The sequence below is a fragment of the Saccostrea echinata genome, unplaced genomic scaffold, assembly GCF_033153115.1.
Source record: "Saccostrea echinata isolate AGI-Se365-2 ecotype Australia unplaced genomic scaffold, CSIRO_AGI_Sech_v1 ptg000025l, whole genome shotgun sequence".
Taxonomy (NCBI): Eukaryota; Metazoa; Mollusca; class Bivalvia; order Ostreida; family Ostreidae; genus Saccostrea; species Saccostrea echinata.
The window spans coordinates 8,019,482-8,036,447 of NW_026889774.1; the positions used below are offsets into that span (position 1 = coordinate 8,019,482).

At 32.9% G+C, this 16,966-nt stretch overlaps 1 protein-coding gene across 1 annotated transcript; it reads left to right on the forward strand.

The window, feature by feature from the left end:
• Positions 1-344: 344 nt before the first annotated feature.
• Positions 345-16,417, forward strand: LOC133191935 (sodium- and chloride-dependent glycine transporter 1-like). The gene is made up of 13 exons (XM_061327704.1): positions 345-433; positions 956-1,142; positions 1,295-1,426; positions 3,573-3,873; positions 4,028-4,160; positions 4,356-4,490; positions 5,883-6,111; positions 6,582-6,694; positions 10,107-10,238; positions 10,536-10,635; positions 10,869-10,969; positions 14,765-14,932; positions 15,403-16,417. The coding sequence occupies exons 1-13, from the start codon at positions 371-373 to the stop codon at positions 15,565-15,567; spliced, it is 1,959 nt and encodes a 652-aa protein (XP_061183688.1). The 5' UTR covers positions 345-370; the 3' UTR covers positions 15,568-16,417.
• Positions 16,418-16,966: the final 549 nt, after the last annotated feature.

A 16,966-nucleotide genomic window follows, 5' to 3' on the forward strand; every position in this document is an offset into this window, starting at 1 on the left:
TAATACTAACTGTGTGTGTATACATACGTATCTGTGAGTATGCATTTAAATACCAATTATGCATGTTATAAGTATTACACAATACACTATTCGAATATTTAAAAGGAGTGGTACTGATATATTGCCAAAAAATATATTATTAATAGTTTTATTTGAACTATTCCGAAGCGTTTCACACATAACACGTGTTTCCCTTTACGGAAGAGGTTGTGACGTAGAGGAAATTTTTCCGAGAATGAAATAAGATATGCTGTTCTGCACAATTGATTTCAGAAAAGCTGAAACCGTCGAGCGGGAAAGAACACGTTGTTGTAACACATGGTCTATACCGCTCATTGAATTGTTCTTATTTTAGATTACACGTAACAAAATGAATAAAACAGAGAAAAAAGGTGATTTTACTGTTGACGAGGAATATGTGAGGGAAAAAGAGGTTCGTGAATTTTCTTATTTTCTCTCTGAATCAGAGTTATACATCAAGTGATGAGTTATCGATTGGCGCCTTGTTCATGCACACGAAGAGTGCGCTCATTATAATAATTTATATTTAGGCATCAACAGTGAAAAAAAAGCAAATATTTTTGAAATATTTGATTGGTTTGAAATTCAAATTGTATTGTAAAAGTAGCGTGACAAGGAAATGAATGAGTTGTCAATATTTTAATTTTAAACTTCCTTGATTGAAACGTTGATTTGATGAAAGGTATTCATGAAAAAAAAATCTTTTATGCATGTATCTAAAGAGTTTGTAGGATAGAGAAGATGTAAACCAAAAGAAAAAATAATTTTGAAAAAGTAAGAAAAGCAACAAAAACTGAAACGAATAAATTATGTACCAATTTTGGGTTTTGAACAGTGACCCCCCCCCCTTTTTTTTGGATACATTTTTCCGTATTCACCACATACATAAAGCTGCAAAAAAGGGCAAAATTTAACATTTTGAATTAATTTACAGAAAGCCTTGGACGATAGTGAATCGTCTTCTGCTGGAAGTAGTCAAAGTAGCCTTGAGAGCGGGGATGAAAATGTCGGTCGAGGAAACTGGTCAGGTAGACTGGACTTCCTTTTGTCCTGTGTGGGGTTTGCTGTGGGACTTGGAAACATTTGGAGGTTTCCTTACCTGTGTTACCAAAGTGGAGGAGGTATGGGTTTTTTTTGGGGGGGTGAAGAATCAATGATTTCTTCTTCTTTTTTGATCAATTAATTTACAATGTACTTGAAAATCAAAAAAAAAATTACTTGGATTGTTTTCCAACCTTAATTTTTACTTATTTATTTATTTATTTTTTAACAGGTGCATTTTTGATCCCATATGTGATTTTCTTGATTTTATGTGGAATTCCTTTGTTCTTCCTGGAGATCAGCTATGGTCAGTTTGCCAGCTTGAGCCCTATTACCGTGTGGAAAATTTCCCCATTATTTAAAGGTAAAGTTTCATGAACTGTTAGTGTAGTATTGTACCAAGCATTCCTTTAAATTCATTCAGAGATTTAGTCAAGGTGCGAATCATGCGATTGATTGGGTCATGTCCTTTCAGAGCATCAAAAGTTTTATTCAATTCATACTTGGCTTTAAAAAAAAGTTCTGTATGTGTGTAAGGCAATTAGATATCAAAAAGGCAAGCCCCCACATACCATAACATGGTATTCAGTTGATCTTTAGATAGGAAGATCAGAAAAAAATAATGTTAGAAGCCAATGAATTGGTTCCATGTGTTGGCAGCTTTCCACCTTTGAAAAGTGATGAAAACCTTATCTAAGAACTGGTCTTTATTATTTATTTATCAAATATTTACTTGCTCCTAATGACCCCCCTTGCTCCACTCCTAGTACTTTTACAAGCTTGGTATGTAATGCTTTGTTAGGTTTCCTTGTTGTATTATCAGTGGGAGATGTGTTCTCCTTGTCCATCTGACTTGCCTGCTCCCTCATCAGGGGGGGGATTAATTATAGCATTACTAGTAAACTGCTGCCCTTGCATAACACCTGCCATTGGAATTATCCAATAGCCATCAGGGAGCAGCAAGATTGTGTGTTAGTAAATACTGTTATGTAAAGGTCAGTGGAAACAAGCCCAGGAATAATAAAAAAGCAAACATTGGGCTCTGAAGATTTTCAGAATTTTCTGTAACTTTTATTTATTTAGATATTTAAACACAAACCTGAATTAATAAAGCTTTTACAACTTTTACAATCATGGATTACGTTTCACACAGAGAGCAGGAATTATGTGTATGTTTTTTTTTTCTTTGTTGAGAGGAAAAAGGGTCAAGAACAGATTATGTATGTACGGAAAGAAAACATGGCTTACAAACAAGTCTTTTCTATTGATTTTGGCTCTGTTCTTTCTAGAAATTCCTGTGGAGGCAATCGATGGTAGCTGAGGGTTATTATTTCTAAAGTACATCACAACATATTGAATCAATGCGCTGCGTACTTGAAAATAAATGAAGAAATTACGCAAATAGATATTGATAAAATACACAAAGCCATAAAATGTAGTGGAAGAATTAATGAGTATAGCTAAAACTACTACTTTGATATTTTTTTTTAGCTTTTAACATAGACATGCAGCTAAAAAAAAATCAATACACATATAATTTATCAATATGCATTGATGCATGTATATTTTATAATTTTTCTTTTCTTCTTGATGAAAGAATTAAGTTTCTAGTGAAGTTGTTTAATTAATTACTGCTTTTAAGTAAATAAATGAGTTTTTTTCCTGATATGACAGAAGGATAAAAATGACAAGAAATTAATTAATCTACATTTACTTTAATGTGTTTCTTGAACTTTAAGGAGAAAATGAAAAAAAATTCTGTCATATATGTTAGAGCTGAATATGAAAAATGGCTGAAGTATGTTAGCATTATATATGTAAGGATGAAAAGTTCATGAAATTAAACATTACATATCATAAGAAGGTCTTGAAAGAGCTAGGTTCACTTTATGCATATAATGGCCCTGTAGATATACCGATTTATTGACTAACACTTTATGTTCCATTTTAAACATCAAGATAAAGTAGAGACTTTCATTTCCTATTAAATATTTTCTCCTTAAAGCCAAGGTCTTGGAAAACAGGCTTCATGAAATTGCAATGTTCTTGAATTTTAAGGAAAACAAGTATATTTGAGTACTTTCACAGAAGAGAAATAATATGAGTGCACCCTCTGATCTAAAAAATAAAACATGTTTTGTAATTCTCAGAAATAGTTCTATCACTTAATAGTTGCATATTTTAGATCAGAGGTTGCGCTCTATATTAAATATCGAAAAATACCTTTAAAAATTGGCTGTTTTTGTGGAATTTTTCAGGATATGAGGAAAATGATGCATTTCATGACGTCATAATGCATTGACTAGCCAGAAAATTACGTCATTTTTGATAGATACGCAGTCACCAAAGGTCTAAATGATATTTAATGCATTGTCAGCTAAAACCAAGCAGCTTCAGTTTTTCTGAAATTCACAGGGCCAAAAAAGACCCAAAGTGAACCTTGTTCTTTTATTTAATTAAATATTAAAAGCAATATTGCATTCATTGTTGTTTACTTTTATGTTTTGCAGGTGTGGGCTATGGTATGGTCATTATCTCGGGCATTGTTTGTGTTTACTACAACATCATCATAACCTGGACGATATATTTCCTCTACCACTCCTTCAAGGCTGTTTTGCCATGGAGTACATGCGATAATAAATGGAACACCGACAACTGTTATATCCGGGGTGAAAGTATTTTGCCCAATGCGACTATGAATGGGACACTTGATGGATACAATGCGACTGACGTAAACATCACAGACTTTGACATAATAAAGAATACCTCGCTATCAGATCACAAGGTCACAGCTAGTGAGGAGTTTTGGCAGTAAGAATTTGTTTTAATCTGATAAGTTAATGATAAAAAAAAATGATTGGGGAAGTCTAAAACTAAATCTATTGTGACACAATTTTCTTACTAAGTACAAAATTAATATATTCATTTGTTATTTTGTATTTGAGAAAAATTTGAATTATTTCAGGAATGAAGTGTTACAAATCACAAAAGGAATTGAGGACTTGGGCACTATTCGCTGGGAACTCCTCATCTGTCTAGCCCTGGCTTGGATTGTCGTGTTTCTGTGTTTGTGCAAGGGAGTTAAGTCCTCTGGAAGGGTGTGTGCTTCATTTACTTAATATCAAGCACATCAAAATGAGATATGAATAAATATTCAAGACACACTCATTGTATGCGGATGATATTGCATAACATTTTTAAGAAATATGAAATATTTATCATGGAAGATGAAGTAATTCATATAAAATCATGTATTGAATGCACAAAACATTATATGTCTTCATCATTTTCAGGTGGTTTACGTTACGGCTACATTCCCCTATCTAGTTCTAATAATTCTCTTTATCCGTGGGGTAACTTTGCCTGGTGCTGGAGCTGGAATATACTTTTATCTGGTTCCAGAATGGGAAAAATTGGCAACCTTCAAGGTATGTATTTCTTTTGAAGTAATTTTTTTTAACAAGTCTTAGAAGAATTTTTTTTATACCCCCCGCAAACGAAGTTTAGGGGGGGGTATATTGGAATCAGCTTGTCGGTCTGTCTGTCCGTCTGTCTGTAGATGAGATTTTGTCCGGACCATTTCTTGAAAACTGTTGCAAGGATTTGTCTGAAAATTTGTACACTTATTCTTTGCCATATGAAGGTGTGCACCTGGTATTTTCATCATGATTGGATAATTTTTTTGCATTTTACAGGTGTTTTTTTCATTTTTATTATGTGGTTTTGTCCGAATCTGTTCCCAGAGACTATTACATAGATTTGTATGAAAATTTGTACACTTATTATTTACCATATGAAGATGTGCACCCGGTATTTTCAACATTATTTGATAATTTTTCTGCATTTTACAGGTGTTTTTTTTTTTTCATTTTTATTGACTTAGTCATTTTGGGTTCATGTCTAAGGTTTGAGACATAGAATCTAGAACATCTGTACAAAAATGTGAACTACAGCTTAAAACTACTCATTAGTCTAAGAACTAAAAAAAAATCACAAAGTATTAAAAACAGTTTTTACATTACACAGCAGATAGTGTAAATTATCCATTTGTCCCCTGGGAGTAATGAGTGGACATGCATCCAGTTAAAGATTAATTAATGAGTTCAGTGTGGGAAGCTGTTAGGGCATCTCTGATCAAGCAGGTCTTATCTATATCTCCTGGGAATTGGGCAGAAAGAAATAAAAATCTCTGTTGTCTAAGTCTCTTAATTGTAATTTATGTCTGTCAAAATACATAGTTACTGGAACCAGCCTTTTATTTTTAAAATGAGTTTGATATAAAGGTATTAAGATCAATTTGATTTTGTATAATTAATTATGATATTTTTTTTTCAACAATCAATTTGCGGAGTGTCATGTCTCACAAAGATGACAGATAGTTGCAAACTATTTTTTTCAATGTAATAAAAAACACTGTAATTACTAGTATTGATGTTTTATTAGGCTACATCTTAGTTTCATTCATTAAAAAAAAATATAATGAGTAATAAAATTTTCACTCTAAATGTTTAAGCAAATTGTGAACACCTCTCACATCTAGAAAACATTAGTGATTTGGTACCTTCTCTGAAAAACCCAGCGGGGGGTATTTGTCCCTTTTGGACAGTTCTAGTTTATATTAAACAAGGAAAATTATCAATAAAAGAAATACATAATAGAATTTCCAAAAAACTTTGTTTTTTTAATGAATATTAATTTGGGGGGGGGGGGGGGGGGTCTTAATTTAAAGGTTGTGTTTATGTAAATTAATTGACTTGTTAATGAGTTCCTTTAGAATGAAAAACAAAACAAAACAATTGAAAACTTTCTGATTCATTTAGGTATGGGGAGATGCTGCAGTCCAGATTTTCTACTCAGTTGGAATGGCCTGGGGAGGTCTTATCACAATGGCCAGTTTCAACAAATTCAACAACAACTGTTACCGTGACGCCATGATTGTCCCCCTTATTAACTGCGGCACCAGCGTGTTTGCTGGTTTGGTCATTTTTTCTGTCCTGGGGTTCATGTCTTACGAGACGGGTGTTGACATCGATAAAGTTGTAACCCAGGGTAGGTATATTATTGATGTCATCAAAGACGTTGAAATGTTAATGCGAAATTGCTTGATTGCATTTTTTTGTTTGTGAGGAAGTTGTATTTATTTTTGTAAATGTGAAATGGGAAGTACGTTACATTCAAGAGTAACAACTTACAAGTGAGCCATTGTTATCAGTGATATATATCATTTAAGGAAGATATATATACGTCATATTTTACAAAACAACAACTTTTTGCTGAGTAGACAATTTTTAAAAGGAGGAAGAAAATATTTTTGAGGAGTAATAAATGCATGAAGAAACTTAGGGGGAAAAAAAAGATATTTGCGATGTTTGTATCAGATAATTCTAATAAATATTAATAACTTTAATATTCAATATTTGAACAACCAGTGATTTAATTTACAATATAACCAATGAGTCTGTAAAAATTGATATATGCATGTAGATTGATGACTAAAAATTCTCGCCTATAACTTTCAGGGCCTGGTTTGACCTTTGTGGCCTACCCAGAAGCTGTGTCCAAACTCCCCATCTCCCCTCTGTGGGCTGTCCTGTTTTTTCTGATGTTATTCACCATTGGTTTGGACAGTCAGGTAAGAAATTGTTTTAGTGCATGTCGACTAAAAATTGACACCTCTTGGAAGTGATGACACATACTTCTCAATAATGAACATCATTTGGGGAAAAAAGTTTTCCACTGACATTTAAATCAAAGTTTTGATATGTATAAATATATATAATAGAGCAAATCCAATACGTTATTTAAAAAAATGTGCTTAATTTAAGTAGGCTTTTTTTTATACGAGAACAATTTTAAAGGTTTTAAAATGGCTTGAAATGAGAAAAAATGGTTTCATTATTGTATAAAATGGAAGTGTGTGTCATTAAATCATGATCCAATGAAATCTGTGTTCATGGAAGTGTATAGTCTTATGTTTCAATGGACACAGACTATCTTAATGGCTAACAATGAAAAAAATCAGCTGTGAAAGTTTTTACAGAAAGGGAAAAGAAATAGTTAAATGGTTGTGCAAATCAAAGATCAATTGTATTGTGATGAAAATTGCTTTCAAAAATTAAAGTAATTTTGTATTTGGATTAATAATATTTTATGATTATGAAACTTCAGCTGTAGAATGCTGATTGGTTGATTTGCAGCTGAATGATTCAAAAATGAGATTCAGAATTTTTAAATCTGCTTTCCACAAGTCCTCATAATCTTTTTAATAAAGATTAAATCCTTTATTTATTTTGCTTAAATTTTGTTTTATATGGTTAATTTACTATGTCTTATAAACAATAGTTTTCAAAGTCTATCAAGACAATTGCACAGCTGATTTGCAATTTTCATGTATTCGGTACATCTTTTTCCATGGTGTTGGGCTGCTTATCAAAGCAGATTTTTTGCATCCTTCATTCATTTTTCATCCATATTGTCAGTATTTAATATTCATACATTGTAATTGATTTTAAAATTAAAATGAAAAATTAAAATAGAAATTACTGTTTTACTCATGAATATGGTCTCAAGATGAATGTGACACAGTAAAAGGGAAGTAACTCCTAAATTTTCCAACTTTATGATTTGGTATTTTTTATATTTAATTTAGAGACCATATTGCTGAGTTTTTAGATCTGTTGCATAATGAACAATCTTTATTATCTAGAGGTATTCTTGCAGTAGCAAGGTGCACAGGTAAACTTTTAGATTTTTTTCGTGTGAGAGAATGTTGATAAATTCCTGTAGAAAATGAAGGTGTGTGAAAGAATGTGTACAATATTTCAAAAGTTGTAGTGCACTTAATATTAATGGACTGAGGATCTATTTTTAAATAGAAGCAAATTATTCAACAATATTATAGTAATAAGTGTTAGTACTAACCAATTAACAAAATGTTGAACAAAACTGCAGAACTAATATTTTGTGTTGACCTTTAATCTGTCACTTAGTTGTTAAATTTCACTTTAATTTGACAAATATCAGTTATTCTTCACTTGTGTTTCGAGACTCGACATATTTACACATCTTTTACATACCTCTGAGAGAGAAGTTCTGTGAACGAGTGAGCTTGAATAAGAGATGGTACTGTGTTGTATATCAAATATGAATGCAAAGTTCTGCAAGAGAGAGTCTTTGTTCTGAGTTTGTTTGCGGGACTGTTGATGTACAGTTGTTATTGTTTTAATTTTGATAATAAATTGTTTTATTCTAAGAATCATTGGAAGGGTTAGGTGTGCCTTGATTGTAACTTGCATAAATTTACATAGTTGCTTCTGATGTTTAAAAAGAATGGGAAGGGGTGGGGGTTGGTGGCATATATTGGAAATTGAATTATACCTACAAAGAAATGATGCTGGGGGGGGGGGGGGGGGGGAGGGAGGAATTATGAAAGCAAAGTGATGGGTTTGGAAAAAAAGATAACGTTGTTGTACAATTTATTCATTTTAATGCATATTTGGGCAAATTTGATCCATTTACACTTCCATCTTAATTTGGAGGGGAAAGGGGAATGGGGTTGTAGGTCTATTTGGGGTAAAGAGATTTAATGAGAAACCTTGTCTGCTATGTTTCTTTTTTGTCCAGGATTGTGGTCAAATGTGGTTGCAGGAAGACCATGTGATCAACTCATCCTTGTATCACCACGGTAACCCTGGTCCACTGTGATATAAATAGCAAACTTAATATGTACTGAATCAGCTGCCCTATTTTTATTTTGCCCAATATGCATGAGCAGGGGAAATGCATTATTTTCACTAAAAGAAATAAAACAGTATTTTAAAATCATTTTTGAGTAGTGGAAATGAAGATATTAAAATACCCATGGAAATCATGAAAATTTTGGTCCAGTCCACCTTACTCGATTAAGTTCGTGTAAATTGTTTTTGAAAACCAGAATTATTTAGTGAGGGGGGGGGGGGGTGTTAGAATTGTTAGTAAGCCCATGCATATTGGGCATAACTGTTATAACAGATTTCATTTTGTTGTAGGTTTAATTAAGCACAAAGTTCACAAGAAATCTTTTCAATAACTAAAGTATCAAATGATTAGATTGTAAATATTAAATATATTTTGAATCTCTTTCTTCAAGTAAAACAGCTTGTGAACTTTACCTCTCACAATGTTTTTATGATTCATACACATGTATATCTGTTATGAAAACATAAACATGCAAGGTCTTTGTAAATATTGTAAACAAGCAAAAGCATTTTCAGGTATTTAGAATATTTTCAAACATATAAAAAGTCATTAAAAAAAAATGTATTAAAACATATAAAAATTCATATGTCTCTTGCTTTTCCATAGGCAGGATACAAAATTTTGACCATTAACCCTACCAGCATATATAACATTTCAAATAATTCTTCTAGGATCAATACATTCCAACTTTATAAAGGCCCTGCATTACGTATTTATTTCCTTTGTATCATTCATCTTAATATGTTCAAATTATTGTAATAAATAAATCTCATTTCTTGTTACAAAAGAGTTTATACCCAATGGATGCAGTATAGGAGAATTATAACAAGAATACTGAATCCAATGGGGATTTACCATACATGATTAAATAAAAATATTCAATTTTCTTAAGAAATTAACAGAATTACGAAGGAAGTAATGACACTTGAAGCTACCAGGCATTGTCTTGGTGTGAGAATCAATAGACTGGCTGTTGAGTTTCAGAGCTCTGTAGATTCTCAGTACCAGGGCACTGTTTGGTGGCTTCTATACCATTAAATACTACAGTCTTCGTCATCCCAAATGCATGTGTTTGAATCATCTTCGTTGTGGCTTGTTTAAGAACTTAAAAGTATTCAGGATACATTATAATTTAAATAGTGCGCCTTTTACTTCATAAACACTTTTCTTTCTATGTTAAAGAACTTCAAAAAAAAAAAAATCAATAAAGTTTCCTGAATTCTTCCAAAGAATGACATATCATTCTTATTGCAGACCTTCATTAGTCTTTGATCCCTGTGCTGTCATTTTTCTTCCGATTTTTTTAGTTTGGAATGTTTGAAACCATGACAAGTGCCTTTGTTGATGAGTTCCCACATCTGTTGAAGAACAGGAAAGTTCTCTTCACAGCTTTCTTCTGCTTCATCGAATTCCTTCTGGGTATCCCATGCATCATGGAGGTGAGTGAACTGTTTAGAGATCTGGTTTTCCAGGCAGAATAAAAAATTTGTTCTTAATAGAGTAAAAACAAATACCACAACCAAAGTAAAATGCTGATTTTTTTTATTATTATTACTGGTATTTTGAATGGACATGTATTGCACATGTTTAGAGATTTGAAGTCAATTTTTCAAGAAAATATGTTCGGGAAAAACAGTTGGGTTTTGTGAATAAAAATTCAATTAAAATAATAAAATTTCTTTATCCACTTCGTCTTTTCTGAATGTTACATACAGTGTGATTTTTTTTTCCAACAGGGAGGAATCTATGTGCTTCAGATCATGGACTGGTACTGTGCCACATTCTCTCTGATGTTGCTCTCACTAACTGAATGTGTTGTCATTGCCTGGATCTATGGTAAGTTTTATGGAAGTATAATATTTTAATAATTATAAGATTTAAAAAGAATGAGATGGGAAAATATCACAAAATTTGATCTCTTTTTCTCATTCTTTTTCCAGTTTGATATAAAAAAAAAAGAATAACAGCATTAAGTTGTGCTGCTGTTGCTCTTTGTGCAAAAAGAAAGTTATCTACCATATGAGTAATAGCAGTAAATTGAGTTAAGTTTTTCTCTTTCCCCTGTGAAGGTGCTGACAGATTCTACAAGGATATTGAACTCATGATTGGATATCAGCCTGGTATCTGGTGGAAGATTTGCTGGAAATTCATCACACCCCTAACTATCACTGTAAGTTTTAGTCATTTGTAGGACAATGAACATTGAGATAACTTTTTTACAGTTCTTCCAGTAGTTATTTTCTTAGATTAACCTATCTGATGACTTTAATTGATCTTGAATGATCCGTACAGAATTATAAACTATGTGAACTATTTTGAATGAATTCATCATTATACCCCCCGCAAACGAAGTTTAGGGGGGGTATATTGGAATCACCATGTCCGTCTGTCTGTAGACCAGATTTTGTCCAGAGCGTTTCTCGGAAACTTTTGCATAGATTCGTCTGAAAATTTCTACACTTATTATTCATTATATGAAGGTGTGCACTTGGTATTTTCATCATGATTGAATAATTTTTCTGCATTTTACAGGTGTTTTTTGCATTTTTAGGTCACCTGAGTCACTCAGGTGACCTATTGCTATCTGTTTTCGTCCGTCGTCGTGCGTCGTGTGTTAACATTTGAACATTTTCAGCTTCTTCTCTGAAACCGCTGAACCAATTTCAGCCAATTATAGCATATGGCATCTATGTGAGAAGGGGAACAAAATTTGTGAATATCATGGTCCCTGCCCCCCTGGGGCCTGAGGGGTGGTGCTAAAACCACCAAAATTAATGCAATCTTTAAAAATCTTCTTCTTTACTCCTGGACATGAAGCAGTCAAACTGTTGGCATGATTGTAATAAGCATTGAGCCCTCTACCAAAATTGTGAAATTCATGGCCCCAGGGTCAGGGGTTCTGGTGCTAGGGTGGGGCTATACAGATCATATAATGAAAGTGCATTATTTCTTTGAAAATCTTCTTCTCTACTCCTGGGTATTTTTGAAACAAATTAAATACATAGTTATGATAAGCAAGAGTGACTCTACCAAAATTGTGAAATTCATGGCCCCAGGGTCAGGGGTTCTGGTGCTGGGGGGGGGGGGGGGCTATATAGATCATATAGTGAAAGTGCATTATTTCTTTGAAAATCTTCTTCTCTACACCTGGGTATTATTGAAACAAATTGAATACATAGTTATGATAAGCAAGGGTGACTCTACCAAAATTGTGAAATTCATAGCCCCAGGGTCAGGGGTTCTGGTGCTAGGGCGGGGTTATATAGATCATATAGTGAAAGTGCATTATTTCTTTGAAAATCTTCTTCTCTACTCCTGGGTATTATTGAAACAAATCAAATATGTAGTTATGATAAGCAAGGGTGACTCTACCAAAATTGTGAAATTCATGGCCCCAGGGTTAGGGGATCTGGTGCTAGGGCGGGGCTATACAGATCATATAGTGAATGTGCATTATTTCTTTGAAAATCTTCTTCTCTTCTCCTGGGTATTATTGAAACTAATTAAATACATAGTTATGATATTAGGAAGGGTGACTCTTCCAAAATAGTGATTTTCATAACCCTTGGATCAGGGGTTCTGATGTTAGGGCCGGGCTCTATTTATTATATAGTGAAAATGCATTAATGCTTTAAAAATCTTCTTCTCTGCTCCTGGGTATTTTTGAAACAAACTGAGTACATTGTTATGATAAGCAATGATGCCTCTTCCAAAATTGTGAAATTCATGGCCCCAGGGACAGGGGTTCTGGTTCTAGGGTGGGGCTATTATAGATCCTATAGTGAAGGTGATTTTTTTCTTCGAAAATCTTCTTCTCTGCCCCTGGGTACTATTTAAATAAACTAAATACATTGTTATGATACACAGGGATGCCTCTTCCAAAATTGTGAATTTCATGGTCCCAGGGTCAAGGGTTCTAGTGAAAAGGTTTGGGGGGGGGGGCTCTATTGATTATATAGTGAAAAAGCAAAATTTCTTTGAAAATATTCTTTTCTGCTTCTGGTTAAAAAGCAAAGAAGCTAAGTATATAGTTATGATGAGCAAGAGTGCTTCTTCCAGAGTAGTGAATTGCATGACCCGGGTCAGATGTGCTGGTGTAAGGGTGGGGCTCTTGATAATATAGTGAACATGCATTAATTCTATTAAATAATCCTGTCTGCCCCTTAGTGTTAAGCAGATAAACAAAGTGATTACTTATGATTAGCAAACTTCTGGTCCCAGGGTGAGAGACTCTAGTGTTTCTTGGTGGGGGGGGGGGGGGGGGGCTCTATTGATAATATAGTGAATCTGAAGTAAAACTGCATTATTTCTTTAAAAATTTTCTCTGCACTTGGGCATATCAGAAGCAAAAAGATTAAAAGTTTTAATAAGGAAGGGTATTTTTACCAGATTTTGAACATCTGGACCATTTGTTCAAGTGTTCTAGTCCTGGCCAGGGCTCTATTAATTTGTATTCTACTGAGAGGAGTTATTCCCCTTTGCCATTTACTTTTGATAATTAATCACTGTAAACAATGTACTTGAAAGGTTAATAGAATAAGAGAATTAAGCAAGAATTTTTATTGTATAATACAAAAAGTATTTTCATAGTTTTAATGATCAGATAGACTGACTTGAAAGTAATAGATAAATAAAAATGGAACAAAAATAACTTGTCTTATTAAATGTTCATCAAAGACCGAGAGAGGCCAATGTAAGAGATTTGAGCAAGAAATTAAAATAGTACAGAAGCACTGATAGGTTTTTAATACACTGTATAGTGATAGTGATAAATGGGGAACAGATTAGAACCTAATTCATAAACTATCAGTGAATAATTATTTTGTTGATCCTGATCACCCTATTTTTCTTGCTTTTGGGCAACAAAGCTTCACCTTTCAGTTCATTTTATACTCTATGGATCCTCTAAATTGTTGTATTATACTCAGGTGACCGTTAAGGCCCTTGGGCCTCTTGTATTATGTGGTTTTGTCCTGACCTTTTCTCAAAGACTATTTCATAGAATTGTATGAAATTTTGTACACTCATTATTTACCATATGAAGATGTGCACCTGGTATTTTCAACATTATTTGATAATTTTTCTGCATTTTACAGGGTTTTTTTTTTATTTTTATTGACTTAGTCATTTTGGGTTTATTTCTAAGGTTTGAGACATATCTAGAACATCTGTACAAAAATGTGAACTACAGCTTAAAACTATTCATTAAAACAAAAAAAATCACCATGTATTAAAAACAATTTTTACATTACACAACAGATAGTGTAAATCCATTTGTCCCTTGGGAGTAATGAGTGGACATCATCCAGTTAGAGATAAATTAATGAGTTCAGTGTGGGAAGTTGTTAGGGCATCTCTGATCAAGCATGTGTTATCTATATCTCCTGGGAATTTAAAGATCAGCTCTGTTCTTAATTCTCTTAATTGTAATTTATTGTCTGTCATAGTACATAGTTACTGGATGACCAGCCTTTTATTTTTAAAATGAATTTGATATAAAGTTATCAAGATTAATTTGATTTTGTAATTAATTGATTTTTTTTTCAACAATCAATTTGCAGAATGTCATGTCTCAAAAAGATGACAGATAGTTGCAATTTATTTTTTCAATGTTTTAAAAAACAATGTAATTACAATGTATTGGTATTGATGTTTTATTAGGTTGTTCCTTGGTTTCATTCATCAAAAAAAATATAATGAGCAATTATTTTTTCACTCTAAATTGTGAACACCTCTTAGATCCATAAAATATTAGTGATTTGGCACCTCTGAAAAACCCAGCGGGGGGTATTTGTCCCTTTTGGCCAGTTCTAGTTTGGATTTGAATTTGTCACTTTTCTGCATTTTCAACTTTTGTAGAATTTCTGCTCTATAGACACCTTGTTCATAATAGCTAAATTTTATAGTATCCCAAGTATTACTTAAATCAAAACATAATTTTTGCATATTTGTTCTCTTTACACAGTTTATATGGTTGTTCAGTGTGACCCAGTTAAGCCCGGTGACCTACGGAGATTATGAATACCCAGATGGAGCTATTGTGTTTGGTTGGATGCTTGGACTTGTCTCTCTGGTGCCTGTTCCAGTATGTGCACTAATCGCAATTCTGGGAGAGAAAGGCAATTTATTTCAAGTAAGTGTACTATTTTTAAAACTTATCAGTTTTAACACTTAATGCTTGATTGATATCTTTGCAATAGGGAAATTTAATATTTCTGTGTGCCTTTAGTGTTTTTCCATGTGAGAGAGATTCATGAAAGATCTAATGATACAATAAAATCGTAACAAACTGTCATAGGTTTCCATATAATTTTAAAGAATATCCACATTAGAGAATTGTTTAGAGGCATTAAAAATTATTTGGGGACTTTAATATATTTTTCCTCCTTGGATTGCACAGCATCCATTTTCAGCAATCTTTACTTGTAATGAAAAATATATTAATTTTCAGCATCATATACTTTTTTTAAAGGAGGAAGGGTGTTTTAAAAGCTCATATTCATTATCCTTCAAAGTTTAAAAATAGCATTTTAATTGCGGTTTATGTTTCTACATTTTCTAAGTGACCATAATGAATCAAAACATTATTTTCTTGTTCTATAGCGAATCAAGAAGTTGGTCCATCATGCAGATGATTGGGGTCCAGCTGTAGAGAAACACCGAGTCAAATATCTACAGTCATTACAGGACTCTCAAGAATCCCTGGACTCTGTTGTGTGTACACCTCTTGTAGAAACCAAACACCTCACAACAAATCCTCGGTCTTGAAGAAGTTTGACCTTAGGACATTTTGTAGGATTTGTTGAAGAGTAGTTTTTGTGTGATAAGTGAGTAGACACAGGTGAAGTCTGGGTGAGATGGACACCGAGTTCCAGACAGTAAATGCATTGTCGATCAAGAATCCAGATATAATGCACAAAAGATAGCAGGGACCAAAATGTGACACCTGAATACAGTCTAAGGATTGTTGCAGAATATGTGATTAGACCTCGAAGATTGAAACTACAAATCTGGCCAAGAAAAGCAATGTCATGATGCTTTGTAAAGATCAGTCTTGGTTTCATTAAAAGTTTTATTTTATTTTAAAACAAAGCGGAATTCTCTTAAGAAATTACTAGGTTAATGATACTTAATTCATTGCAATGTTTAACAAAGAGAGAGTTTGAAAATTGGTAAATTAAAAAAAAAAAAAAAATGAAGGTATAGGTAGAATACAGTTTGATGCTTGAATTCTGCAATGAATGCTTAACTTGCCAAATTCTCAAATTTTTGAACTTCAGCAAAGATATAATGATTTTATGAGATATAATCATTTTATGGAGAGATTTTAATTGTCTACAACCAATTTTGTTTTATATGTTGAGATTTTCTTTTAAATCATTTGAAGATTTCTTTTGCTTTTCGTTTGGATGAAAGATATTTTTAATGGTTCAATTTCTGTTGGTGTTTCTCTGAAATCATCACAGTGTTATGGTTCAATATCAGGTCTCTCTAGTCCTTTTTATTGAAATATAATTATGTGGAAATATATTTTTATAAAATCATGAATTTGACAATGTAACAATTATATTTGGCCCTTTTGTTTATTGTACTTTTAAATATTAATTTATTTTTTGCTATGTGTTCAAAACTTGTCCAATGAAATTTGTTATCATTATTACCTCACAATTTCATGTTTTAAATAAATTTTAAAAAAGAAAATTGAATTTTATTGTTGTGTGTTGTTTATACCATTCCACTTTTTATTTGGCTTGTATTATTGGGTGACCTATTTCCAGAGAGTTCCTTTCCTATTCTTATCAGAATTTTCTGAAAGGTCAGAGTAAATTAATGTACTAACCACAGAATCTATTGCCTCGCCACAAGAATCAAATGATGAACAAACAAGAGGCCCAAGGGCCTTAAAGGTCACCTAAGTATAATACAACACTGTAAAGGGCCCATAGAAATATATAATAAAACAAAACTGATAGATGAAGATATGTTACCCATTATCAAGAGAAATAGGATAACCAGGGATCAACGAAATAGTGTAGTGCTCGGTAACAAATCATAAGATAGATTTATTAACTTGTCAGTGCTAATACATTCCCAATTGCCATTATCAGCAGCATGCGCGGATCTTGAGGGGGGGGGGGGTCCGGAACCCCCCCCCCCCCCCCCGGAA